Raw genomic sequence first — 25799 nt, 5'->3', positions numbered from 1 at the left:
AGTAATAATCACTCCCTCTCTCCCCTGTCCCCTCTCCCCATCCTCCTTCCCTGCCCTCTCTCCCTCCTGCAATTCCCACATTCCACATCCTCACCTGGACCACCAAGCGGGGCTGAGGTGAGCATGCTACCACGAAATGTGTCTGACTCCTTAATTTCACTCTCTCTTGTATCTCTTTTATTCTCTATGACTTTACTATAATCTTTACATATTATCACTGTACAATTGCTCCTGCTGGGCCTGTGATGATTTGTTAGGGGCTGGCTCCCCTCACAAACCCAACCCACCTTTGCTTAGACTCCATCTGGACAGGGACCTCCTGTCCGCGATGACAGTAGCATCTGAGCTAAAGTGCGACCAGGGAGATTTCTCCACCCAGAGGTGACCAATGAAGTCCCCACCCAGAGGTGACCAATGAAGTCCCCACCCATAGGTGACCAATGAAGTCCCCACCCAGAGGTGATCAGTTAAGTCTCCACCCAGAGGTGACCAATGAAGTCCCCACCCCTAGGTGATCAGTTAATCTTGTCCTGCACATTTCACTGGAAAGTGAGACCGCAGGGGCCCAAGGGTCCACGAATGCTCCCCAAGCAGTCATAGCACAAGGCCTCGGCAGGGATAGAACTCAGAGACGGTTTCTTTGGGTTATTTTCTCTTCCCTCCTCCTCCCTCCCTCCGCTTGCCGGGGAATTCTTCTCTTTTCTCTCTTGGCGGGGAGTCCACGCCCCCTGCATTCCATAATGTTTTGGAGACGTGTTTCTCAAGACACTTTGAGCTGCAGAACAGGAACCCAGTTCAACCTGGGTGAAGCAAAGAAAGCAACGTGCTAACCTATAGCCCTTCAGAAGTCCCTGTAGGGATGCAATGGTTCACACATCTGGCTTGGCTGCCAACCGAAAGGTTGGAGGTTCTAGTCCACCTGAAGGCACCTGGGAAGAGCAGCCTGGAGATTTACTTCTGAAGAATGAACCATTGAAACCACATAGAAAAGGATACAGAGGATGGTGTAAAATACGAAAATAAAAATAATTTATACATTATCAAGGGTTCACCAGGGAGGGGAAGAAAGAGGAGCTGATACCAAGGACTCAAGTAGAAAGAAAATGTTTTGAAAATGATGATGGCAACAAATGTACAAATGTGTGATATGATCGATTTATGTATTGCTATAAAAGCTGTAAGAGCCCCCAATAAAATGATTTATTGAAGAAATAAAGACATACAGAATAGGAGGTCAGCACAACAGTACCCAGGCAAAGGAAGACATAGTGTACACTATTAGATATGTATCCAGAAGTTGCAATAATAACAAGCAATAATTTGTAAGTGGAGACATAGGTAGATATGTAAGATGAACAGGTGGCAAATGGTTGTTGGGAATACACCTAGTAGCACATATAAGTTTGGTAGAGGATATTTCTACATTTATATTTGTATGTGCTACAAATAGATCCAGGCAAATTGTACAGCATACAGGGAACAAAGTTACACAGCTTTTTAAAAAATCATTTTATTGGGAGCTTGTACAACTCATCACAATCCGTCCATCCATCCATTGTTGCCATCATCATTCTCAAAACATTTGCTTTCTAATTGAGTCCTTGGTATCAGCTCCTCATTTTTCCCCTCCCTCCCTCCCTCCTCCACCTCCCTCATGAACCCTTGATAATTTATAAATTATTATGTCATGTCTTACACTGTCTGATGTCTCCCTTCACCCAGTTTTCTGTTGTCTATCCCCCGGGGGGCGTTATATGTAGATCCTTGTGATCGGTTCCCCCCTTTCTACCCCACCTTCCCTCCACCCTCCCGGTATCGCCACTCTCATCACTGGTCCTGAGGGGTCCATCTGTCCTGGCTGGATTCCCTGTGTTTCCAGTTCCTATCTGTACCAGTGTACATCCTCTGGTCTACTCGGATTTGTAATGTAAAATTGGGATCATGATAGTGGAGGGGGTGGGGGAAGCATTTAAGAACTAGAGTAAAGTTGTATGTTTCATCATTGCTACACTGCACCCTGACTGACTCATCTCCTCCCTGAGACCCTTCTGTAAGGGGATGTCCAGTGGCCTACATAAGGACTTTGGGTCCCCACTCTGCATTGCCCCTCATTCACAATGCTATGATTTTTCGTTCTGATGACTGATACCTGATCCCTTTGACACCTCGTGATCACACAGGCTGATGTGCTTCTTCCATGTGGGCTTTGCTGCTTCTGAGCTAGATGGCCGCTTGTTTACCTTCAAGCCTTTAAGACCTTAGACGCTATATCTCTTCATAGCTGGGCACCATCAGCTTTCTTCACCACATTTGCTTATGCACCTGCTTTGTCTTCAGCAATGGCGTCAGGAAGGTGAGCATCATGGGATGCCAGTTTAATAGAACAAAGTATTCTTACATTGAGGGAGTACTTGAGGGGAGGTCAAATGTCCTTCTGCTACCTTAATATTAAACATATATATATATACACATAGATCTATTTCCCCATCCTCATATATAAATATATTTACATATGTACATGCCTTTATTTAGACCTCTATAAATGTCCTTTACCTCCTATCTCTTTCCTCTATTTCCTTTTACTTTCCTCTTGTTCCACTATCATGCTCAGCCTTCATTTGAGTTTCAGTAATTCCTCTAGGTTACATTGTCCTTGATCAAGTCCTACCTGGACTCTTATACCCTCCTCGCCACTGATTTTGGATCACTTGTTGTTCCTTTGTCCCTGGGTTTGTTAACACCACTTCCTTACCCCACAACCCCCTCTCCCATGTCCTCCCGGAACCATAGGTCCCTTTGTTTTCTCCTCCAGATTGTTCATCCAGCCTGTCTTATCTAGATAGACCTGCAGTTACACAAATTCTTAGCCTTAACCAAGCATGTTGAGGGACTGAGTCATTGGACTTGACTTTGGAAATACAGTCTTGGGCAACGTCTAGGTCAGTTATCATAACAGTCCATAAAGACAATCTTCTATTGTGGGGAAACAAGCTGTTTACTCCTTAGGCAAACGGGACAAAACCACCACCTTCCATGGTTCAAGGCCCACGGGAACATGCTGATGACTCAACCATGGGTGCTGATGAGGCAGCAGCTGGCCTGTCTCTCCACCTGAGATAAAAGGGACACTTTGCCTCTTGTTGCCTGGCGAGGCCGCAGATGCAGCAGTCTGCAAACTTATCGGTTACTTGCCCTCCCCTCCTGTCTGTGAACCCTTTGGCTGATATATTAATGTTTCCTTGTATACCCTCAAATAATTGCAACACTGTTCCTTTGTATAGAATTGTTATGAGTTACAGGCTACGTGGCAGGAAGGGTATTTATTTATTTTATCATTAATCACTTTATTGGGAGCTCTGACAAATATTATGATAATCTGTAATTCAGTTAGATCAAGGAAAACTTTGCAATTGCTACCACTATCCATTTCAAATCATTTTCTTTCTTCGTGAACTCTTTGATATCAGCTCCCCATTATCCCCTCCCTCCCCCCCAGGCCCCCTAGGAACTCTTATGATAATATATATTATTATTTGCCGTATCTCACACCATTCACTGTATCCGTCACTTGCAATTCTGTTATTTTTTCTCCTCAAGTGGGGTTATGTAGTCCTCATTCCTATCAGCTCCTCCTTTCCCCTCTTCCCTCAACCTCTTCCCATACCCTCAGGGAACCATTACTCCCATTACTGTTTCTGGAGGGTTATCTATCTTAGCTTTCGTGCATGGAATGCTCTTAATTATACAAATAAACATACACAGGTCTAACAAGATTAATGAGGTAAAACAAAGACCATAATGGTAAGGGGGAGGAAATAGTACAGAACTAGAGGATGGACAGCTATGAGTTTCATCAGTGTTATACTGCACTCTGGATATATGTCTATCATCCCCTTCCTGTGGCTCTTCTGTGAGGGACTGTCCAATTATCTTACAGGTGGGTTTTGGTCTCCACTTTGTCCCTGCTCCTTCACATCGATTTGATTGATTGTTTTTGAACTTCTGATACCTATCCCCATCGACACCTCATGATCACACAGGCTGGTGTACTTCTTCCATGTGGACTTTGTTGCTTCCTGGGATGGCTGCTTGTTTAACTTCAAACTTTTAAGACCCCGACACTATATCTTTTCATAGCCGGACACCATCAACTTTCGTCACCACATTTGCTTATGCACCCGCTTTGTCTTCAGTGACCCTGTTGGGAAGGTGGGTATCATAGAACAAACTGTTCTTGTCCTGAGGTAAGATTTGCAAGTGGAAGCCCAAAGTCCACTTGCTTCCTTGCGGTGTTTACATAGATGTACATACAGAGACAGACACACCCATCTTTATATAGTTATGTATAGACATACATGCATATCTGTGTCTATGCCTACATATATAATTTTACTTTCTTTTTCTTTCCTCCTGCCCCACTGTCATGTTTGCCCATTGTTCACCTTGCAGGAAGGGCATTTGGACAGGGACTCCTGCACCTCAACTGCATCTATCTTTTTCTCTCCTCTACATTTCCTCTTTGCAGATAGTGCCCTCTCGAACCCGTTCAATTTCAACTCTATATTATAATCTTACATTCTATATCCTACTTTGATGAGTAGCAGGAAAGAAGTGTGAAGAAAATCAAAGATTCAAGGAAACAGTCCAAAAGACTAACGTACCACACAATCACAGATTTCACTATCTGAGACCATAAGAAATGGATGGTGCCAGGCTTCCACCACACACTGCTCCGCTTGGGGGAAAATGTAGAACCAACTCAAAACCATCATTTTAAAAAGACCACATAGGGGGGAGTGGAGAGGGAGGGGGAAAATGAGGAGCTGATATTAAGGGCTCAAGTAGAAAGCAAAGGTTTTGAGAATGATGATGGCAACTAATGTACAAATGTGTTTGACACCATGAATGTATGTATGGATTGTGATAAGAGTTGTACAAGCCCCCAATAAAATGATTTTTTTTAAAAAGACCACATATACTGATGTGGTAGAGACTGGTGGAACCCCTGAGGCTACGGTTCTTCAAGCCTGGGAGTGAAGCCACTCCTGGGGACCACGTCACAGCCAAATTATAGATAGGTTTGTCAAGTGAGTGAGCAATAGCATCCACAAGAAACGCGCTTCTCAGGACACTTAACCTTAAGAGACCAAGAGGGCAAACTTTGCAGAAGGAAGAAAGGGGCAAAGACAGGCAGATGGAAACAGAGGACCCGGGGAGGGAGTGAAGAGAGTGCTGTTATAGGGGATGGAAATTCATGTCACAAACTGAAGTTGTGTGGAGATTAACATTATGAGGTATAAATTATGTGGAAATTCATTGTGTGGAGATTAAAACAATGGTGTGATGATAAATTCATGGAAATAAATATAGGAGGGGTGGAAATTAATGTCACAAAATAAAATATGTGCACATTGTTAAATAGGAAACTAACTTGCTCTGTCAACTCTCACCTGAGCCACAATAAAATGTTCAAAACAACGGAAAAATGGTTTCCGCGGTGGGTTAGTGGGATGTTGGTGAAGTCCTGCCTAGAGTCCCAGGAGCTCAATTCGCTTCTTCCACCTGGGCTTGTCCTTTCAGTCTTGGCCCCAGCCAAATGCCAACCTTCCCTTCCCTCCATCCTCATGCCTACAACCAAGGGATGAGGCCACACCACCGCTTCCAAGAGATTCTGGCCCTTTTCGAGAAGAGCCCCTGATCAGGAGAGATTCTGGCATGGGAGGTCCAGCTCACACCCCCACCCCACCCAGTTCTTCTTAAAGGTTCATCCCTAACCTGAACTCCTTTCTGGCAATGCCAGCTTTGAACATGCCAGGGATAGGTATGGTCAGATCATTTCTTCAAGCCCCAAAGACTACACACTAGGAAAAGGAGAAACGCACACCTTTATTTCTTCCCCCACCCTCCCAGGACCCACCCCCTCAGCATATGGCCTGGTGCCCACCACTGGGGACCAGAAGATCCCGGGAAACACAGCCCAGCAGGGCAGCATCACCAGTCCCCACCAAGAAGCTGTTTGACCCCACCCCTTCCCACAAGGAAGGTGCCTGGGGTCCTCTGCATATGGGGTGGGGGCAGGGCCCAGACCCTGAGGAGCAGTACAGAGGGGAGCCCTGGGCCAGGATGTGCCACCCCTGCAGTGAGATCCCTGCAGCCGCTGAGGGTGGCCCCTGCTTTGGCTGTCACTGGTCCCTGCTGAAGAGCCACCCCAAAGGCAAGGACAGCCCCAAGTATGGGGTCTAGGGCACCCCATGTGGGCCACTGGCAGAGGGAGTGTAAACACATGGAAAGGTGGGAGTCGCCTAAGGACCAGACTAGGTGCTCTCAGGTAGGGCTTCCAGGAGTGACAGGGCCAGTGGGTGGGGGCGGGACAGGCTCTAAGTCAGATCGTCAGCTGGGCCCAGCGAGAAAGATTCCACAGAACTGAGGGAATGTGTGGAGACACCACAGGGCAGAGTGTAGGGACCCTGAGGAACAGACAAAGAGGAGCCTGAGGCAGAGAGAGGGTGGGAACTGAGAGCAATGGGGGAGACTGAGGCAGAGACAGAGGAGATGAGGAGCAAAGACAGGAGACGCCACTTAAATCTTCCGTCTTCACTAGTCAGCTCTGTGCTGGATGGGGGTGGGGCGTCCCTGAGTTCTCTTGGCTAGAGAGGCGGGCAGGATTCTCCTGAGGCTTTGCCCTCTAGTCTTGTTTGCTGACTTGACAGTGGGGTGTTCTGGCCTGGACACTGTGGAGTGGAGGGTGGGAAGGGACAGGCTCGGCCCTGACTCCCCCTCCCCACCCCTCCCCACTCCAAGCTGTATCCAGGTCTAGAACCATCTAGGTCCTGACTGGTCCTCCTCCTTGTGGGGTGTCCTGCTCGAGCCTGTCACATGGAGCTCCCACCACCGAACCTGGACAGCACTTTCCCATGAGGCTCCCCTGAATGACACCTCGTGATCCTCCCGGGGGCCCCCTACAGGCAGGTGGGCAGGTGAATAAGTTAAGGAAGGGGAGGGAGAGGAGTGCGGGAAGGGAGGGTGGGAACAAGTGACAGCAATGTGGAATCTGCCCTCCCATCCCTAGGATCGAAGTACAGAGCAAATCTTAAAGAAAGCTCTAATGTCTTGTTAGTATTGTTTGCGTCTAGTATCAATTTTAGTCTTAATTCACCTCAGAACTCAATTCAGAATATTTGCAAAATTGCACTAAAGTATTCACAGAGCAGCACCACCTCCAGTCACCACCAGAACCTGCAAGCCCAGATTTGACATTTCTAACGCACCTGGTCTCCACCTCCGGAGGAAAGTCAGAAAGGGGAGGTCTTGAAACTGCCTTCCTTTTTAAAAAGAGAACAAGCAAGCAACCTCTAGGGGGCACCCATGGGCCTAAAACCCCACACAAACCTCAACCCCTGCAGTGGACACTGCCCCGGGAGTTTCAGACGGTCCCTCTGGATGTTCCTGTTAGAAAGCTGCCTCTTTCTCCTGTGGGAGGGCTGGTGGTCTTGAACTGCTGGCTGGGTGGTTAGCAGTCCCGTTTGTAACCCATGATGCCACTAGGGTTACCCACGAGTCTGCCATCTTTATATTCGGGGGGTCCTGAGCTCAAATGGCCAGGGGCCTTACAGATTCCGGAGGGTTCAGACAATTTTCGTTCTTGGGGGCATAGGGAAGGTTGGGGACTGAGAACGGAGGGTTGAAAGTCCTGGGTGAAGAACTGTCCTGCTTCAGTTCTGGCAGGGCAAGGCTGAGGGGGCAGGCCAAGCCCTGCGTGGCCAGCTCTTCTGATGTCAAGCATGCATGCTTAAAATGTGATAGCTCTTGATTTTAAAAATGCTGGCTCAACGCCCAAACCAGCAAAAACCCTGATTCCCTAAGCTACAGCAAATATATTTGATAGTTTATAGCCTGGATTTTAGGGATCCTAGGAACATTTCTTTTCTTGTTTTAATCATTTTATTGGGAGCTCATACAATTCTTTTTTAGTGGACTTTGACAGACTAGCTTTATTTTTTTTAAACATTTTATTAGGGGCTCATACAACTCTTATCACAATCCATACATACATCAATTGTGTAAAGCATATCTGTACATTCATTGCCCTCATCATTTTCAAAGCATTTGCTCTTTACTTAAGCCCTTTGCATCAGATCCTCTTCATACATCCATCCATCCATTGTGTCAAGCACATATGTACATTTGTTGCCATCATCATTCTCAAAACATTTGCCTTCTACTTGAGCCCTTAATATCGACTGCCCGTTTTTCCCCTCCCTCCCCACTTCCCCCTACCTCATGAACCCTTCATATGAACCCTTCATCATTCATAAATTATTATTATTTTGTCATATGTTACACTGCTCGACGTCTTCCCCCGCCTTCTTCTCTGCTGCTCATCCACCAGGGAGGAGGCTATATGTAGATTCTTGTCATCAGTTCCCCCTTTCCACCCCACATTTCCTCCACCCTCCAGGCATCGCCACTCTCACCACTGGTCCTGAAGGAGTCATCTGTCCTGGATTCCCTGTGTTTCCAGCTGCTATCTGTACCAATGTACAACCTCTGGTCTAGCCAGATTTGTAAGGTAGAATTGGGATCATGATAGTGGGGCAGGGGAAGCATTTAAGAACTAGAGGAAAGTTATATGTTTCATCATTGCTACCCTGCACCCTGACTGGCTCATCTCCTCCCCACAACCCTTCATTAAGGGGGTGTCCGGTTGGCTACCTATGGGCTTTGAGTCTCCACTCTACACTCAACCACATTTACAATAATATGATTTTTTGTTCCTTGATGCTTGATACCTGATCCCTTCTACAGCTCGTGGTCACACAGGCTGGTGTGTTTCTTCCATGTGGGATTTGTTGCTTCTGAACTAGATGGCCACTTGTTTATCTTCGAGCCTCCAAGACCCCAGACGCTATATCTTTTGATAGCTGGGCACCATCAGCTTTCTTCACCACATTTGCTTATGCACCTGTTTGTCCTCAGTGATCGTATCAAGAAGGTGGGCACCCACTGATATGATTTTTAGTTCTTTGATGTCTGATAACTGGTCCCTTCTATACCTCATGGTCAGAAAGGCTGGTATGCTTCTTCCATGTGGACTTGGATGCTTCTCAGCTAGATGGCCACTTGTTTATCATCAAGCCTTTAAGACCCCAGACGCTATATCTTTTGATAGCTGGGCACCAATAGCTTTCTTCACCACATTTGCTTATGCACACATTTTTTCTTCAGTGTCAGGAAGGTGTGCACCCTGGAGTACCAATTTAATAGAACAATGTGTTCTTGCATTGAGTAAGTGCTTGAGTGGAGGCCCAATGTCCATCTGCTGCCTTAATACTAAACCTATAAATATATGCACATAGATCTCTTTCCCCACCTAGGATCATTTCATTCCATGCTTTGAAAAAGCCTCAGGGCACAGAAATAGTCTAAGGAGATATGTCAAAGTGCAGACACAGATGTCCAGGGAGGGCACTGGGGACAAGCCCCCAGCTGATGGCAGTGCTGCTCTTCTGAGGCTCCAGTCCATCCTTTCACTTAGGACGCCAATATTGTCTCCACATACCGGACACTCACCACGTACGTGGCAAGCCAACTTCTCTCAGTGAGCACAGCGATGGCAAAGGGCACCAACCATCAAAAATGCCCAGGCCCAGGCTCTGGAACATCTGTGCTCCCCCACCAAGGGAACTTCAGCTGGAGGCTCTCAGGACAGAGGGTGGCCCTTGTTGCCAAGATCTGAGCAGAGGACTTTTCTGTCTCACCACCTGCCCGCAGGGCCTAGTTGAAGAGAGAAGGCTATTTCTCGTGTGTTCTGGTTAGAAAACGTTTGGTGCTGTTTGCTTCATTTCCCTTCCCCCAAAGCCTCGAAGCAAGCTTTTCTCTGCACTTGGGAAGCAATGTCACCTGGTCACGCCTACCTGAGAGGGAGCCGACTAAGGAGGAGGTGGAATTGAGAAGGAGACGCAAGCCTAAAGCAAACTCCATTCCTCCTCAGGCCATGAGCCAACCCTGCCTAGGGAGGGATCGGGAGGTCTGCTTCCTCTGGGGCTGAAGCATTCAACCCCAGGTCCTCCCTTCCGGGGTTTTGAGGGCCCCTGGAAAATGGAGATCCTCCTTCTGACATTCTGACATCGCTGATGAGCTCAGGGTCCTTCACGGCTGTGGGCCAGACACCACAGGGCCCTAGATGCTGAGGTTGCCTGCAGTTAAAGCTGGAAGGGGCTGTGGAAGCCCCCTGGGCCACCTCTCTTTCACGACTGAGGGGCGCCCAAGCCCAGAGAGGGCCTAAGGCTTTCCCAAGGTCACACAGCAGGTCCAGAATCCTTTGGGGCAGAGCTGGATGGAAACCACCAGCATCAGCCAGTCTTTTGATCATCTAGCGCAGCATCTTTCAGTAGACGGGCCTTCCAGAATAATCCTGAGGGAAAGAATAATGTCTTAGAGAGAGATTATGGCAAAGGGCTTATGGGCTCCCTGAGCAAGAGGAGGGTTAGGGATCAGAGGTAGGAGGGTGTGGACAAGGCTTCTGCTCTACAGAGAGTTTGCCACGCTTGTTTGGTGGATGTTGCCCCTACAGTGCCCAGATTGGTTTGTTAGTTCCATTTGAGGGGTCAGGGGTTCATGCACCCAGGCCTGGATTCCTGGGCCTACTCCAGCCCCCCTGAAGCAGCAAGCACCCCGGAGATTGGGGACCCAGAGGTGGGCATGGGATCTGAAGCACCTGGCCCCGTGGCGGCCTCACTGTCCAGAGAACTGGCCGGGCCTTGCCTTCGCCAGCTTCTGGCGCCTCTCAGGGGGGATCTCGTGCAGGCTGATGCCGTGGCTGCTGGCCCTGCGTGGAGAGGAGAGGGTGGCCGTCTCAGGGCGGGGACAGAGGGGAGGCCAGGCAGCCCCCTGGCGGGCGGGAGGGAGAGACAGGAGGGCGGGCGCACTGGCCCTGGCCCAGGCCTGTCCCTCGGCGACAGACACCCAGCGCTCACCCTGGCTGTAGGTCAGGCGGTTTAGGGATAGGTTTGTTGAAGCCACGTCTGCCCACCAGCCAGTACGTGTCCTCAGCGCCCTTGCCCTGGAGAGACACGGGGAGCAGCGGACTTAGGCAGCCTGGGGCGGAGGGGGTGGTCTGGGAGGCGGGGAGGGGGGTGGGGGGGGCCACCCCAGGTGGGGAACTTCTAGTCGAAGGAAGTGGGGAGGAGTGAGGGGGGCTGAGGGGGACGGGCCTGACCTTCAGCTCTGTGCGACCCCGAACCTCCGTTTGGAAGCCCTGGTCCAGGGCCTGGAGGAGGTGCACCGTGGTCCTGTTCACGTGGATGCGGTAAGCTGCGGAGTGGCCGAACGTCAAGAGCTCCGGCTGCCCCGCGCCCCCGCCCCTCCCCGCCGCCCCCCAAGCCCCAGTGACACACTCACGCAGCCCGGTGGACTCCATGCGAGAGGCGGTGTTGACCGTGTCCCCAAACAGGCAGTACCGGGGCATGGTGAGGCCCACCACGCCCGCCACGCACGGGCCTGTGGAGGTTTGCAGGTTGGCAGGCGAGTGGAGCCTTGGGCGCTCTTTATCCCTCCCCCATAAACTACACCAGTCCCCCCCAGATAACACACACCGCTCAGCATAGTCTCACCCATTAAAACCAGGGCCTTGGTATGCTAAGGCCGCTTCAAGATAAGGGCATCTTTCCCGGAACTTTTTGGAAGCCCTTTGGTACATAGGAAACCGATAGTGGCTGGTGGCGGCGTCGAGGACTAGGCGTCAGGCTGCTAGCCGCCAAGTCGGCTCTTGGAGAAAGGAGGCTTTCTGCTTCCAGGGCAGTTGGGTTTTGCCCGCAGAGTGGTCTGGGGAGCAAAAGCCGTGGCCCCGAGCCTGGGTAGTTACCTGAATGCAGGCCAATGCGAATGCGCACGGGCACGTCCGGCATATGGCGCATGCGGAAGGTGCCCACAGCGCTGAGGATGTCCAGCGACATGTTGGCGATCTCTGCGGCATGCCGCTGCCCATTCCGCTGGGGCAGCCCCGAAGCCACCATATAGGCGTCCCCAATGGTCTCTACCTGGGGAAGGGATGGTGGCCTTCCTTCAGTACTGGGCGCTCCTCCCCCACCCCTCTGTGCCCTGCAGTGCCCCCCAGGACACCTAATCTGGACCAGTGCAGAGACCCTGGGCAAAAGCAGGCTGAAAGTTGGGGGCCTGAGCTGGGCACTGGGGGTCAGAACTCAGAGGCAAGAGGGCTGGAGAAGAGTGGGTGGGATGGGTGTACTGGAGGCTGAGCAGTAGAAGCTTGGGGGAGGCGGTGAGACTACACTGGGGGTGGGGACCCTGCTCCGCAGTCACCTTGTAGACATCGTGGGATCCGATGATGGCATCAAAGAGTGTGTAGAGGTCATTGAGCAGGTCCACCACCTCGATGGGCTCACTCATGGCTGAGATAGTAGTGAAGCCAACGATGTCACTGAAGTACAGCGTCACCTCTTCAAAGTACTCAGGTTCCACCGGCATCCCGGTCTTCAGGGCCTCAGCCACAGACCTGCGGGTGGCATGCGGTAAAGATACCTAGAGGCCACTGGTGTGCTGAGGCCCAGGCCGCCCTGCCCACGGGCACTCACGGAGGCAGCATCTGGGTGAGCAGCTGGTCTGTCTTCTGCTTTTCCAGCTCCAGCTCCTCCGTGCGCTCCCGGATCAGGTCCTCCAGGTTGCTGGAGTATTGCTCCAGCATGCGCAGCATCGAGTCAATGATATTGGTCTTGCGGCCCTTGTTGATGCCCTTGAACTAGGAGAGGCAAGAAGCTGGAGAGACTGCTGAGGATCCCATGGGGCTGGGTCATGCCTGACCCTGCCTCCAGGCCCCCAGCGCATACTTCATCTGCTTCTTATCAAGAAGCCTCGGTGCTGGGCACTGTTTCCAGGGGTACATAGGCCAGGAAGGTTCAGAGAAGTCAGGGCCCTGAATCCCAGTCCAGTATTTGGACTTCCAGGCCAAGTGTCATGTTGCCAAACACATAACTTCTCAAACTCACTGCTGACTCAAAGCAGTCCTCTAGGACAGGGTAGAACTGTCCCTGTGGGTTTCTGAGACTCTAACTCAGCGCTTCTCAAGCTGGGGGGTCGCGACCCCTTTGGGGGTCGAACGACCCTTTCACAGGAGTCACCTAAGACCATCAGAAAACACATAAAGATTTCACAATATATAATTACATATTGTTTTATGATTAATCACTATGCTTTAATTATATTTAATTATGTTCAATTTGGAACAATAAAAATACACCCTGCATATCAGATGCTTACATGACGATTCGTAACAGTAGCAAAATTCCAGTTATGAAGTAGCAACAAAAATAATGTTATGGTTGGGGGAGTCACCACAACAGGAGGAACTGTATGAAAGGGTCGCAGCATTAGGAAGGTTGAGAACCATTGCTAACTCTTTACAGGAATAAACTCACAAGGAGTTTGCTGGTGGGTTCCTACTGCTGACTAACTTTTAGGTCATCGGGGCCCCATAACTTAGCTCTCACTAAATGGTAACCCAGTTGAATAGAATGGTTTAGCCACCTGGAGATCTGTCTCCCTCTCTGAGGCCTCTACAGGCCCCACCAAGCTGTCCATGCTCAGGTTATTCCTTAGGACAAAGTCAGAGGTCAGCTGTGCCTGCCTGCCTGCCACCTCCTTGGGTTACTGACAAGGGTCGGGGTCCCGGTGGCCAGCCCAGCCCTTGCCCAGTTCCAGCGCCTGACCAGGTTGAAAGTGCGGTCCATGGAGGGCCGGAGGTCTGGCTGCTCTGCCCAGCACTGTTCCATCAGTCGGATGCATTCGACGGGGGCCTGATCCATGGACACCAACGGCCGACACAGCGGGGGTGGGCTCTGCACCCTCTGCACCACTTCTGGGGGGGTAAGGGAACTGTGAAGGGTGGGCCCCCTAGAACCAAAGCCACTTCTGACCATGGCTTGATGGTTGAAGGCTGAGCTAGAGATACTAGCAGGGAGTCCAAGAACTTAGAGGAGATGGGAGGGGAGCAGCAAGAAGACCCTGACCCTTGGGGGCTGGGGGTGGGGGTAGGGCGGTGGCCTAGGGGGGGCCAGATGACAGAGGCCAAGACACTAGCATTCATTGCATAGCTCCCATGAACTAGGTACTTTACCCACAGGTTCCTTCCACGGGGGGGGGGGGTGTGACCCCTTCCCCCTGGGAATCTGAGAGGAGCCTGCTGGGTCAGATTCCCCACCGGGACCCCTTATCCTCCAGAACCTCCGCTCTCCGTGGTCCTGACCCTTCAGACCCTAGCTTTGGGGAGCCGTGCATCATAAAGCCTCGTGGTGGGCTTTGAGGAGAAAGGGGAGCCCTAACCGCAGGGTGCCCCTCTGATCCCGACTACTACGTCACAGGGCTGAGGTGAGGTCGTACCCTGGGGGCTTAGCTCCAGCATCGCGTAGGGTGCGCTGCGGCACACCACTTCCTGCATGATGATGGCCAGGCTGAAGACGTCCCCAGCCAGAGTCCCCCGACGCTCCAGAGCCGGGCTCCGGAGCAGCTCCGGAGCTGTCCAAAGCTGGTCTAGGGATAGGGAAGGGGCCATAGGCACGCGGAGGCAAGGGGGTGCGGGGGACAGACCCCCACATCTCAGCGTGGGTTTGCTCCATGAGATCTACTAACCTCCGCTCCCCGCCTCCCCCCTGCCTTGGTGAGTCCACCAGCAGCTCCTCAGGAGAAAGACGCGGCTTTCTGTTTCTCTAAGGGGCATTGGGACGCTGTGCGTCTCGAGTCGCTGAGTCCCCTCCTGTACTGGGTTTGTTTGTTTTGGCGGGGAAGAATCTTCAGATGGGTGGTGCCCAGAATGGGGCGGGGAGAGGGGGCGGGGCCATGACACTCCGGCCCCTTGGAAGCAGGCTCCGCCCCCGGACACATCCCACGTTCCCGGTGCAGAACCCACGTCCTGCACCGTTCTGAAATCACAGCTCCATTTTGGGAGCCGGAGCTATGACTAGTGGATGTGAAAGAAGGCGAAGGCGAACAGAGAAAGGGAAAGAGACCAAAAAGCAACCTGACTCACTGCCATTGAGTCGATTCCGACCTACAGTGACCCTCGAGGACAGGGTAGAACTGCCTCTGTGCGCTGTAACTCATTCTGGAAGTAGAAAGCCTCGTTTTCCTTCCGCGGGTGGGCTGGGGGTTTCAAACTGCTAACCTTGCAACTCAGTCCGTAACCACGACTCCACCAGGGCTCCTTTTCCCATACAGCACCTACTTGGTTTTCTCAGAAATGGCTCTGGGATAGTTGCAGGTCTCCGGGGACAGACCAAGCAGTGGGGAGGTGGGGAGTGGGGTTAGTAGCCCAACGAGTAATTCCTATGGTTACCCAGGCTCCCTGGGAAGGAGGGAGGAGCCCTTAAAATTCTGGGTGTCCAAGGGCATGCTCCAGGGCTCCTACCCTCCGCGTTTGGGGGCTCTGGTAAGACCCTCTGAGCTTCCAGCAGCCGTCCGTGGCCGTAGTCGGTGACCTTGAGCACGAACCTCCCGTCCACCACGCAGTTCCGGGATTTAAGGTGCCCGTGGGCGACGCCTCGGTGGTGCAGGTATCTCATTCCCTGGAAAGGGGGGAGGGGTAGGCGGCTCCAGCCGCTATAGCTCCCCGCCCCCAGAAGCCCTCCTTACCCACCCCTACCCACCCAGCCCCGCCCCCACGGCCGCACCTTGATGAGATCCAGCAGGAGAGAGGACTTGAACATCCAGTCCAGCTTGATGTCTCTCTGGGCGAGGAGGTCCTGGAGGGAGCCCCGGGCACAGTGCTCTGAGACCACAGCCAGGATGCCCTCCCGGGGCGCTGAGCCTCCCGCCACGCCCGACGCCAGGAGGAGCCCCAGGTAGAGGGCCACGTTCTCGTGCCGCAGCTCCAGGATCTGAGTTGGGAGGAGAGGAAGGTTCGCCTGCATGGTTTGGCCAGGGGCAGCGTGGGGAGAAGGCCCTCATTCAGGAGCTGTGGTTGACTCTCCAGCTCGGAAGATGGGGTTTAAAAAACAAACAAACAAATGAAATTGCAGGGCACCTGGGCGGCGGGGGGGGGGGGGGGGGGGGGTGTTTCATCTTGCCGGAGACTTGTCTCTTTGGAAAAGGCGATATAGTCAAAGGCCAGGCTCAGGTGCCAAGTATGGTTTCGCTTAACGTTCGCTATGAAATGAGTCCATTGAGACAGCAACTGGATGCATAGTTTCTTAGGGGTATGGCGGGGAGGTTGGGGGAATGGGGAGCTAATAAAAAGGGGTGCAAGAAAGAAGGAAACATTCTAAAGTTGATGTAATGATTGTACAATTCTTGATATGATTGGACTATTGAATTGTATGATATGTGGATTAGGTGCTGATAAAACTGTATTTTTAAAAGGTATGAATAAAAAAGACTACCTTGTACTGGTAACTGGAACCCAGGAAGCCCCTGACTTATTGCCCATGAAGCTTAGTGCTGCCAGATCTTCAGAGACAACAGCTCATGACGTAGAAAGCCCTGGTACGCCCATGCCCCTCCCCTTCAGATGTAACAGCCTTTGGGCAAAGGGAAGTTGGCTTTGCAGCCTAGGAACCCCAGAAAGGACTTGGGCAAGCAATCCAGCCTGCACCTGCTTCGTTTGCTGTTGCAGCAGTGGGTCAAGAGTGTCTGTGACCCCACCTCCACCTCCACCTTATCCACCTCCACCACCACCTCATCCACCTCCACCACCAACTCATCCACCACCAACAACAACTCATCCATCACCACCAACAACTCATCCACCTCCACCAATAACACATCCACCAACTCATCCACCTCCACCTCCATCTTCACCTCCACCTCCACCTCCATCTTCACCACCACCACCACCTCATCCACCTCCACCAACAACTCATCCACCTCCACCAACAACTCATCCACCAACTCCATCTTCACCACCACCACCAACTCATCCACCTCCACCACCACCTCATCCACCTCCACCTCCACCACCACCTCATCCACCTCCACCTCCACAGAGTAGGGAAGCCACAGGCCCAGAGAGTGTGGCAGGCAACCCCCCCCCCTTTGCAGGACAGTGTCCTCCCAATCTGGCCATGCCAAGGAAATGAGAACCAGCTTGGTGACTGGTGACCTTTCTAACTTTTACCAAGATGCCAATTCAAGAGACTCCTGCTAACCATACCGGTAGTCCACCTAAGCCATTCTGCAGCTGTGGCCATGAGCTTCTGACAGGAAGTGGCCAGGCCAAGGCTGCATGGTAACATGGGGGTTAGGGGCAAGCCCTCCAGTTGGAAGGGCCAGAGTAAGCCAATCCAGAGCCCCATTCCCAGCCTTCCACTCCCCTCATTATGCTTCAGTTCAGGGAGGCCCATTCTTCTCTCTCCTTCACTTGACATGGGCTCAAGCATCCCAGTGATCAGGCAGCCAGTGAAGGACCAGTGGCCATAATGTTGTTGCTAGTTGGAGTCAACTCAGCTGAAAACGTTTGCTGGTTTCTCCAGTGCTCTGGAGACTGCTGGAATCTAGCAATGTAGTGGGGAGCTGAGGATCCTCACTCAACTTCCAGTCCAGTGAAGAGAGAGAAAGAGACTCAATGAGCACACAGGTGAACCCACAGTTACAAAGTGTGAGAAGAGCCGCCAAAGGAAGAGCGGATAATGGAACATGCACTGGAGAGAGGGGCACCGCTTAACTGGGGCCTCTCCCACCTTGGGGTCTAGCGCTCTACCCATGATGGGACAAACTGATGGCCACCCCGTACCCTTCAATCCATCATGACCCAACCCTCACCTTGGAGAATGCTGTCTTGGTTGCTGGGTAGATAGTTAAGTGCTGATCCCCTGGGAATTTCTTCAGCCAAACCCAGTCTCCCTAGAGCAGGGAGGATGAGGGTTAGAAGCCCCGTCTCTGAGAGCCCCATGGTGTGAGAAGTCCTCAAACTCACCACCATCACCTCAGTGCCAACTCGCGGGACCCTCTAGGGCAGGGTTGAACTGCCCCTGTGAGTTTCTGAGACTGTAAATCTTTACGGGAGTAGAAAGCCTCATCTTTCTCCTGGAGAGTGGCTGGCGGGTTTGAACTGCTGACCTTACAGTTAGCAGTCCAACTCTAACCCACGGCACCACCAGGAGTCCCTGTGAGCAGCTCTACGGCCCCATGTTTCCTTTGCTGCCATGCCCCAGCACCCTTCTCCCATGTTAAAAGAAACAGGAGGTTTCATATCCGCCTGTCCAGTTCACAGCCAACTGGTGATAGCCGGCCCCTGAGTGAGAAAGACGTAAAAGGCGTGTATGGCTGTCCTCGCTGGCCGAGATGTCCTCAGCCATAGCCCGAGCTCAAGCTGAGCCTGGCTGTGCTGGAAACTGAAGTACAGGCAGCTCCCCTGTGGGCTCTGGGCATCAAGGGGCTAGACTCCATGGTGTCGCCCGGGCCCTGTGCTCAGAAGGCCGTGGTATTGGTTAAATGATCTGCTTTAGGATTGTCTTCAGTGAACGAGCCCTCCCACACCTTCCTTCATTTTTCTATGGATCCTGAAAACTATCATGTGGCTGAACTTGCCTGTGGTGAGAGGTTTGGACTAGAAGAAACTTCTGGAGGTGTGGACGTAACTGTGGAATGCGTGTAAGAAACTCACTGCCCTCGCTGTGACGCCGACTCATAGCAACGCCACGGGACTGGGTAGAAGTGGCCTGTGCGTTTCCAAGACGGTCACTCAGTGAGTGCAGAGAACCCTGTCTCTGTCCTGTACTGCTCACTGCAGCCCAGCGCGTGACCACTGTGCCACCAGGGCTGTTGGCATAAACCTGAGGGTTGCATTCAGGGGGGGAGGTGCCCAGCCAGCCATGCCCAGAGTCGGTCCCCAGCGGCGCCAAGAGCACTTTGCCCACAGCAACAAAAGTGTCCTGCTGAGGAACAGCTGTGACCCTCTCGAGGGGACATACTAAGGGTCTGTGCATTCCCAGCACGAGCAGCCCGCCAGGGTTCTCCTCTTGACTAGCTGAGTTCTTTCTGAAAGTGTCCCCTCATCGTCCATCCATCCCACCACGTACAGAACGGCGGAGCCCACAGTGAATGTCCTGTTGCTCTGGGGGACCCCTCCCATCTCCTCTGAGGCTCCTTGCTTCTGAGTTCGCTCTGAATCGGGTGGAAGGGTTGGAGGGGCCACGACATGGTACGGTCGAGTCAAGGAGAGCTGGACCCATTCTGGAAGCTCCCCGTCCTGCACAAGCCTCATCCAGGAAGTTTTACTTTTAAAAAAAATAATTTTATTGGGGGCTCGTAGTGTTCTAATCACAATCCATACATCCACCCCTTGTGTCAAGCACATTTGTACATATGTTGCCATCATTGTTTTCAAAACATCTTCTTTTTACTTGAGCCCTTGGTATCAGCTCCTCATTTTTCCCCTCCCTCTCCTACCCTCCCCTCTCACGAACCCTTGAAATCCATTAATTATTATTATTTTTTCATGTCTTACACTGACGGGGTGTCTCCTTCCACCCTCTTTTCTGTTGTCTGTCCCCTTGGGAGGGGGTTATATGTAGATCATTGTGATCGGTTCCCTCTTTCTCTCCCACCTTCCCCTTACCCGCCTGGTATCGCTATTCTCATTACTGGCAGGAAGGTTTTCTATGTGACCAGGAGACTGCATTTGGGTAGCCTCTCTGCCTCAAACTTTCCCAGAAGGCCTCCGCCCTTCAGTATCTGGAAACCTAGGATCATCGATGGGCAGGGCCCAGGAGTCCCAAACAAGGTACGGGGTGAACTCAGAGGCAACACCAGCCTGCATGGGAGTCCCAGGGATGCTCCTTCTCGGTTGCCCCCAGCTCAGCCTCGAGCAGATTGACAACTGCTGAGAAGGCCTTGCCTGGGTAATACTCACCGCTGGCTGCCCGGGGTCAGTGCCCACTCAGCAACCCAGTGCTGATTTCCGAGACTGTAACGGTTCACAGGGAGAGGAAGCCCAGTCTTTCTCCCAAGGAGCTGCTGGTGGTTTCAAACTGCTGACGGTGGATGGCAGCCCAATGTGTAACCAGGACATCACCAGGCTCCTTGGCCAGGGTAATGACGAAGGGGGAATCTCCAGAGATTCCATGGCCTTCCCCTAGATGGCGCTCAGACGCCCACCCCTGCCGCGAGGCTGCAGGTTTGGCATGACACCATGCCTCTTCGGAGGAAGGGGCCTCCACTTGGTCCAGGCCCTTAGCATTTCCCCTACCCCCCCCACCCCCCAAGGAGTAAAGCGTGGCTTGGCAAGAGCTTAGGCTCACCTCGTAGATGCCAATGTTGGCGCTGTCAGCCGGCTGGCTGGAGACGCTGCGGAGGTCTGAAGCGCTGCGGGCTGCAAGACTTGATCTACTCCCCTGGACTCCCTAGAAGATATCGGGGTGTGCCAGGGGTCAGAGTCCAGAGGTTACACTGAATTCTAGAGCTTGGCAAGGGAAAGAAGGAAGGAATAGCATCGCCGGAAGGTAATAATGACCTGGCTCCCCAAGCGCACAGCACTCTCCAGTTCACAGGCCACGCTTACCTGCCTGTTCTGGGTGAGCTTCACAGCCCTCGAGCACGCAGTTAACACTGTGTCATCCATGTCATATGGATGAGGATGCTGCTCCCAGAGCTCAGACCTGGAGCAGAGCTGGGAGGACCCAAGCCTCCCACGTGAAGGCTGGGGTGAGGGCTGTCCCAGGGAGAGGCCCAGCTAAGCAAGGCAAGGATAGCTAGATCCCAGCTCTCTGCCTCTCCCACCTTTCGAGAGCTGCTTCTTTGTGGGTGGAGGAAGGTGATGTCATTCAAAGTCAAGATGATCTTGTTGGGGCCGGACACCATTTGGATGTGAAGTAGACGGTGCCTGGTTGGGGAAGGAGGCCATCTCAGAAAAGGGCGACCAACGCCCGTGAGAAGGAGCTAGCTAGGGAGAAGGGGGTGTCTCAGGGAGGGGCACTGGAGGGTGGACATCCCTGGGGACTCTTCCCTTCCTCCTGGAGCTCCCATCCTCTCTCCTGTACCCCCAAAGGCCCTGCTGCCTTTGCTGAACAGGTGGATTGCCAAGCTCACCCCGCACTCACCTCCCCCCACTCACCTCAGGTAATGGGCCAGGAAGGCCCCCGTCAGCCCCAGCCCAATCACCAGAAGGAAGCCGAGAAAGACTAGGCCGGGATCCACTCCTGGAGGGGTGGTAGGGGAGTGGGGCTCAGGACCCTGGCAAAGTGGACACACCCTCTCTACAGAGGCATGGGATCCTGTCCAGCCCTGAAGGCTCCAGGGCAGGATCCAGGGGCAGTTCGTGAAAGGTTCAGGGGAGCTTTGGGGACTCAGCCAAAGAGAGTCCTGTGCAGGCCAGGGTCAGAGGAGGGCTGGTCTCGAAGAGGAGATCTAGGAGGGGCATCCACTCTCTTTCTCCACTCTATGGACCGTCCACAGGGATCCCCAATCAGGACAGGGGAGAATGGGGGAAGGGAGAAAGCACACCCTCACCTCCGTTGCAGATGACGTTGGGGTCGAACCAGCACCAGTGGTCGGGCACAGGCCCTCGTCCCCCTTGCGGGAAGTGCACTGGGGTCCCAGTAGAGTGGAAGGAGCCCCGGGCGGGGTCTAATGTATATGTGGCAAAGAGTTGGTCCCCTGCTGCGTCCGTGTCCAGCAGTACAAATGGGGGCTTCTCAACTCCTCCCAGGAGCCCACAGAAGCCAGGGACCTGGGCATCCCGGGCATGGCGGGCCACAGCTGCTCCAGACACCCAGCTACCACCTCCGGCTGCCCTTGCTCCCACGACACCTCGAGCCAACAAGGAGACCGCGTCGTAGATGGTGCCAAAGAGCGGGGTCACCTGGGGAAGAAGCAGGGTGCCTCTGGGTCCTGTGACCATAACCCACAGGCAGATGTGAGCTCACTGGTCCGATTTCTCCGCTCACTGGGCCAAGTCCTCCAGGTAGGGACTGTTCCCATCCGCTAGTTAGCAGCTCCCCATATCCATCCCTATTGGCTAACAACCCTGGGTTCAGGACCCTCAGACAGACGCATCTCACCAGTGGTTGACTCTCTGTATCTCCTACAGCGTCTCTTCTTCTTCCTTCTGGCTGCCCTGCGTGCATCTCCATCTCCTCCCCTCCCACAGGGACCACCTCTGGAGGCTAAGCAGTGGTGATGAGCTGGGCTGCCAACCCAAAGGTGACCCATTTGAACCCACCAGCGTGCTTCATGGGAAGACGCTGTGGCAGTCTGCTTCCGTAGAGATCACGGCCTGGAAAGCTGGGGGAGCGGCTCTGCTCGGCGGTGGGGTCACGATGAGTGGACCCGATGGCAACGGGTCACCTATCGTTTGGGAATCCCAGGGCCGTGGACATGACAAACAGGTGTGGTTGCTCACCAAAAGGTTGGCAGCTTGAATTCACACCACAGGCCCCCAGAGAAAGGTCGGGCGAGCTGCTTCTGCATAAGCAGCCATTGAGAGCTCGGGGGCCTGGCTTTGCCATGACACCCACGTGCTCACTGTGAGTTCCATCCGTAGCTCCAGTTCACCATTCACCCAGAAACCTTGCCCCAGCCCCATACCCTGCCATGCTTTGATTGCCTTCTTTCTTCTTTCTTTTTTTTTTAAAATAAATCCAGACTATCACCTGATACCATCAACTCAACTAACTGCCGTGAGCCATTCCAGGCGCACAGCACCGCAATCCCAGAGGGCAGAGTGGAGCCAATCCCAGGGCACTGCAATCCTGGAGGGCAGAGTGGAGCCAATCCCAGGGCACCGCAATCCCGGAGGGCAGAGTGGAGCCAATCCCGGGGCACCACAATCCCGGAGGGCAGAGTGTAGCCAATCCCGGGGCACTGCAGTCCCAGAGGGCAGAGTAGAACTGTCCCTGTGAGTTTCTGGGACTGTACCTCTTTACAGGAATAAACAAGTTCATCCTTTTCCTGCAGGGCACTGGTGGTTTCAACTGCAGACCATGCAGTTAGCAGCCCAACACACAACATCCCCGGAGCTCTCTGATCTTATCATGTCTCTGTTGTTGCCAGTCCCCATCTATCAAAGGCTAACAAATATTAACTGGCTATGAAGCAGGGATATCGTTGCTGATGTCAGAAGATGCTAGAAAGATGTTTACTTGTGTTTTATTGACTAGGCAGAGGCACTGGACTGTGTGGGCCATGACAAATTATGGGTAGCCTTGAGAAGAGTGAGAATTCCAGACCATTTCGTTGTGCTCCTATGGACCGTGTGCATGGATCCCGAGGCAGTGGTGCAAACAGAACAAGGGGCACTGCGTGGTCCAACATGGGGAAAGGTGTGCCCCAGGGCTGTATACTTCGACCACCCTTGTTCAATCTGTGTGCTGAGCAAATCATCAGAAAGCCTGGCTTACATGAAGGAGAATGTGCATCAGTCTTGTGAAAGAGAGAGGCAGCAACGCTGAGGGAATCTGGGAGGGCAAAATCAGCGAGCTAAGAGACAAAAGGGGTCCAAACTCAGTCTGGGGGAGGAGGGAGAGTGGAGGGGGCTTCCACAGGAAGTGGCCACCAGGCAAGACCCAAGGGATGAGACCAAGTTAACCAGGAGATCACAAGAGGGTAAGGGCAGGAAAAAGGAGATACCCGCCCCTCCCCCAGCTCAGAGACAAAAGAAAAGGAACCAAGGCCATTCCATCTGGCGGAAGCCTGGAGTTCAGGAAAGATCAAGGAGAGAAGAGGACACAGAGGCCTACCAGAGACTGAATCTCTCCCTTGAGAGAGAAGCTATTGGCTGGGGTAGCTTTGAACAAAGGGACAGGACAGTGGCCACGTTGCTATTTTAGAAACTCACTGGGTTTGGGGGTGGGGAAAGATGTGGGGCAGGTGGGATTCGAGCAGAGACACGCCCCCCCCCAGGGTCACTATTTGTCTCTGGAACTGAACCAGAGGCGCTGTGGTCCACACTGTTGCAGAGGCTGTGTGGAGGGGGAGAGTGGATGGGTTCCAATGATCTTTAGGAGGCAAACGTGACAGAAAAAGCTGCCTCTGGGGGAACTCCTACCTCCACCTTTTAGTCAGCAGCCTAGCTTGTTCAGCAGTGGCAGCCCCAGAGGTCTCCTCTGGGGACACCAATGCTTATTATGGACTCCCTGCTGCTGTGGTGTGGAGAATGGGTTTGCTTTGAGCCAATGCCAAAACGTGTGGCAGCTCAAGGGTCCCTCGGCACTGCCTTCTTGGAGCTGGGCTTGAGAGGTGGCACTGCTTCCTCTCTGGGGGCACCCCCAAGACACTCAGTTGCCCCAAGACAAGCCAGAGTCTTTACCCAGAAAATTCCAGAGCAGTAGAGCTGCAAGAAATTCTCTCCCAATTGACTCCATCTTTCTCTTCACCCCTGAGTCTTTCATCCCTCATCCCATTGGCTGCTATTCCCTTCTTTTCCACGTGTCTTTATTCTTCCAGCCCTCCATTTCCCTCCCTCCCACAGGTCCCAAGCTCCCTGCCCTCTGTCCCTGGCCACCCCCACCCTCTCCTCCCCTCCTCCCTGCTCCCTCTACCTGCTGTGGGTTGAGGTCAGGGGGCAGCTCCTGGGTCTTTTGGGCCCGGTGCAGGTTGTCCAGCACGCTGTCCCCGAGTGGGCAGTGGCGCGTGAGGGTCAGCACGGCATCGTGGGCCCGGCGGAGCCGGGAGCTGTTGGCGAGGGTGGCCAAGGCCCCGGGGCCGGGGGACAAGGCGTAGTGGAGCGTGTCGAAGGGCAGGAAGGCCCAGGCGCCATCGGCCAGGCCCAGCTCCTCGGCGGCCTCCAGCAAGAGGCGCTGCTCCTCGCCGCCCAGCAGCACCGAATGCATCACCATGATCACGGCTGCGGACACAGACCCTCGGCTCGCGGCCCGCGCTCCCCACCCTGTCCCCGGGACCCGCCCCCTGCGCCCCCTCCGCCCCCGGGTCCTACCTCTGACCCTGGGCCCGTCGCGGACCCTCCGCAGCGCCTCGCGGGCGCCAGCGAGGTCCGAGGGCTCCAGGGAGGTCACCGGGGCCACGGGCAGCCCCCGGGCCCGGAGCGCGGCGGCCAGCGCGCGACCCGCCTCCACCCACAGGTCCTGCGGGGCGGTGACCAGGGCCACGCTCGCCCAGCCGAACGCCCGCAGCAGCGCGTAGAGGGCATCGGCGGCGGGCGTCCCGGCGGGGACCGTGGTGCCCACCGCCCGCGGCCCCGGGCAGCCCCAGGGCACCAGCGCCACCCCCGCCTCGCGGGCCAGGAGCTCGGCCGGCCCGCAGGCGGCGGGGTTCACCGGGCCCACGAGGCCCGAGACGCGGGCCAGGGCCGAGGGCACCGCGCGCAGCGCGCCCGGCGTGCGGCAGGGCTCGGGCAGCAGCGCCACGTCGAAGCGGGGGCCGCCTTCCAGGTCGCGGTTGAGGCGCGCGGCGGCCAGGCGCGCGGCCAGGTCCGGGCGCGCGCGCGCGAAGATGGGGTCGCAGGTCCAGGGCCCCAGCACCCCGACGGTGAACACGGCCGAGTGGGCGCGGGCAGGCGGCGGCGGCGGCAGCAGCGCCAGCAGCAGCAGCAGTGGGAACCGAGGTTCAGGCCTGGGCGCCGGCAGGTGCGGAAGCCCACCGGCCAGGAGGCTGCCAGGGGCCATTGCCCGCATCTGTGAACACACGGGACCCAGATGTCCGCTAGAGCGCTCCCGCACTGGGAGCTTCTCCACTAGGTCCCCCGCCCCAGCGGGAGGGGGTTGCCTCTGCTTCCACAGCCCCCTGCACAGGCTTAGAAGAAGAGATGGGTCTCAAAGGCAGGGCCTGAGAAGCCCTCTCTTGCTTCCTGACCCCTCCCTCCACCCCCTTGATTTCTCCTTCCCTGTACTCAGAGACTTCGG

General features: G+C 54.0%; 1 protein-coding gene across 1 annotated transcript; it reads right to left on the bottom strand.

Annotated features, from left to right (window-relative positions):
* Positions 1-10734: 10734 nt before the first annotated feature.
* GUCY2D (guanylate cyclase 2D, retinal) lies at positions 10735-25562 on the bottom strand. The gene is made up of 18 exons (XM_075559567.1): positions 24875-25562; positions 24480-24784; positions 21451-21802; positions 21056-21140; positions 20722-20824; positions 20244-20345; positions 17764-17844; positions 15678-15884; positions 15416-15572; positions 14392-14541; positions 13722-13870; positions 12591-12754; positions 12319-12511; positions 11864-12038; positions 11401-11499; positions 11219-11313; positions 10977-11062; positions 10735-10828 (listed from the first exon to the last, which is right to left on the bottom strand). Exons 1-18 carry the CDS (start codon positions 25560-25562, stop codon positions 10735-10737), a joined length of 3285 nt encoding a protein of 1094 aa, XP_075415682.1.
* Between the last annotated feature and the right edge of the window lie 237 nt (positions 25563-25799).

This window comes from Tenrec ecaudatus, chromosome 10 (assembly GCF_050624435.1).
Source record: "Tenrec ecaudatus isolate mTenEca1 chromosome 10, mTenEca1.hap1, whole genome shotgun sequence".
Lineage (NCBI taxonomy): Eukaryota > Metazoa > Chordata > Mammalia > Afrosoricida > Tenrecidae > Tenrec > Tenrec ecaudatus.
Note: the sequence above shows the minus strand (reverse complement) of the source record. Positions and strands in the feature narration are given on the sequence as shown.

What these genes read in the sequence shown, in the direction of transcription:
- GUCY2D (XM_075559567.1), bottom strand. Translation starts at nt 25,562, where the DNA reads ATGGCCCCTGGCAGCCTCCTGGCCGGTGGGCTTCCGCACCTGCCGGCG. An exon ending in TTCCTGGCCCATTACCTGAG is followed by an intron (nt 20,825 to 21,055) that starts GTGAGTGGGGGG and finishes TTCCCCAACCAG; the next exon opens with GCACCGTCTACTTCACATCC. An exon ending in GATCCCACGATGTCTACAAG is followed by an intron (nt 12,039 to 12,318) that starts GTGACTGCGGAG and finishes TCCCTTCCCCAG; the next exon opens with GTAGAGACCATTGGGGACGC.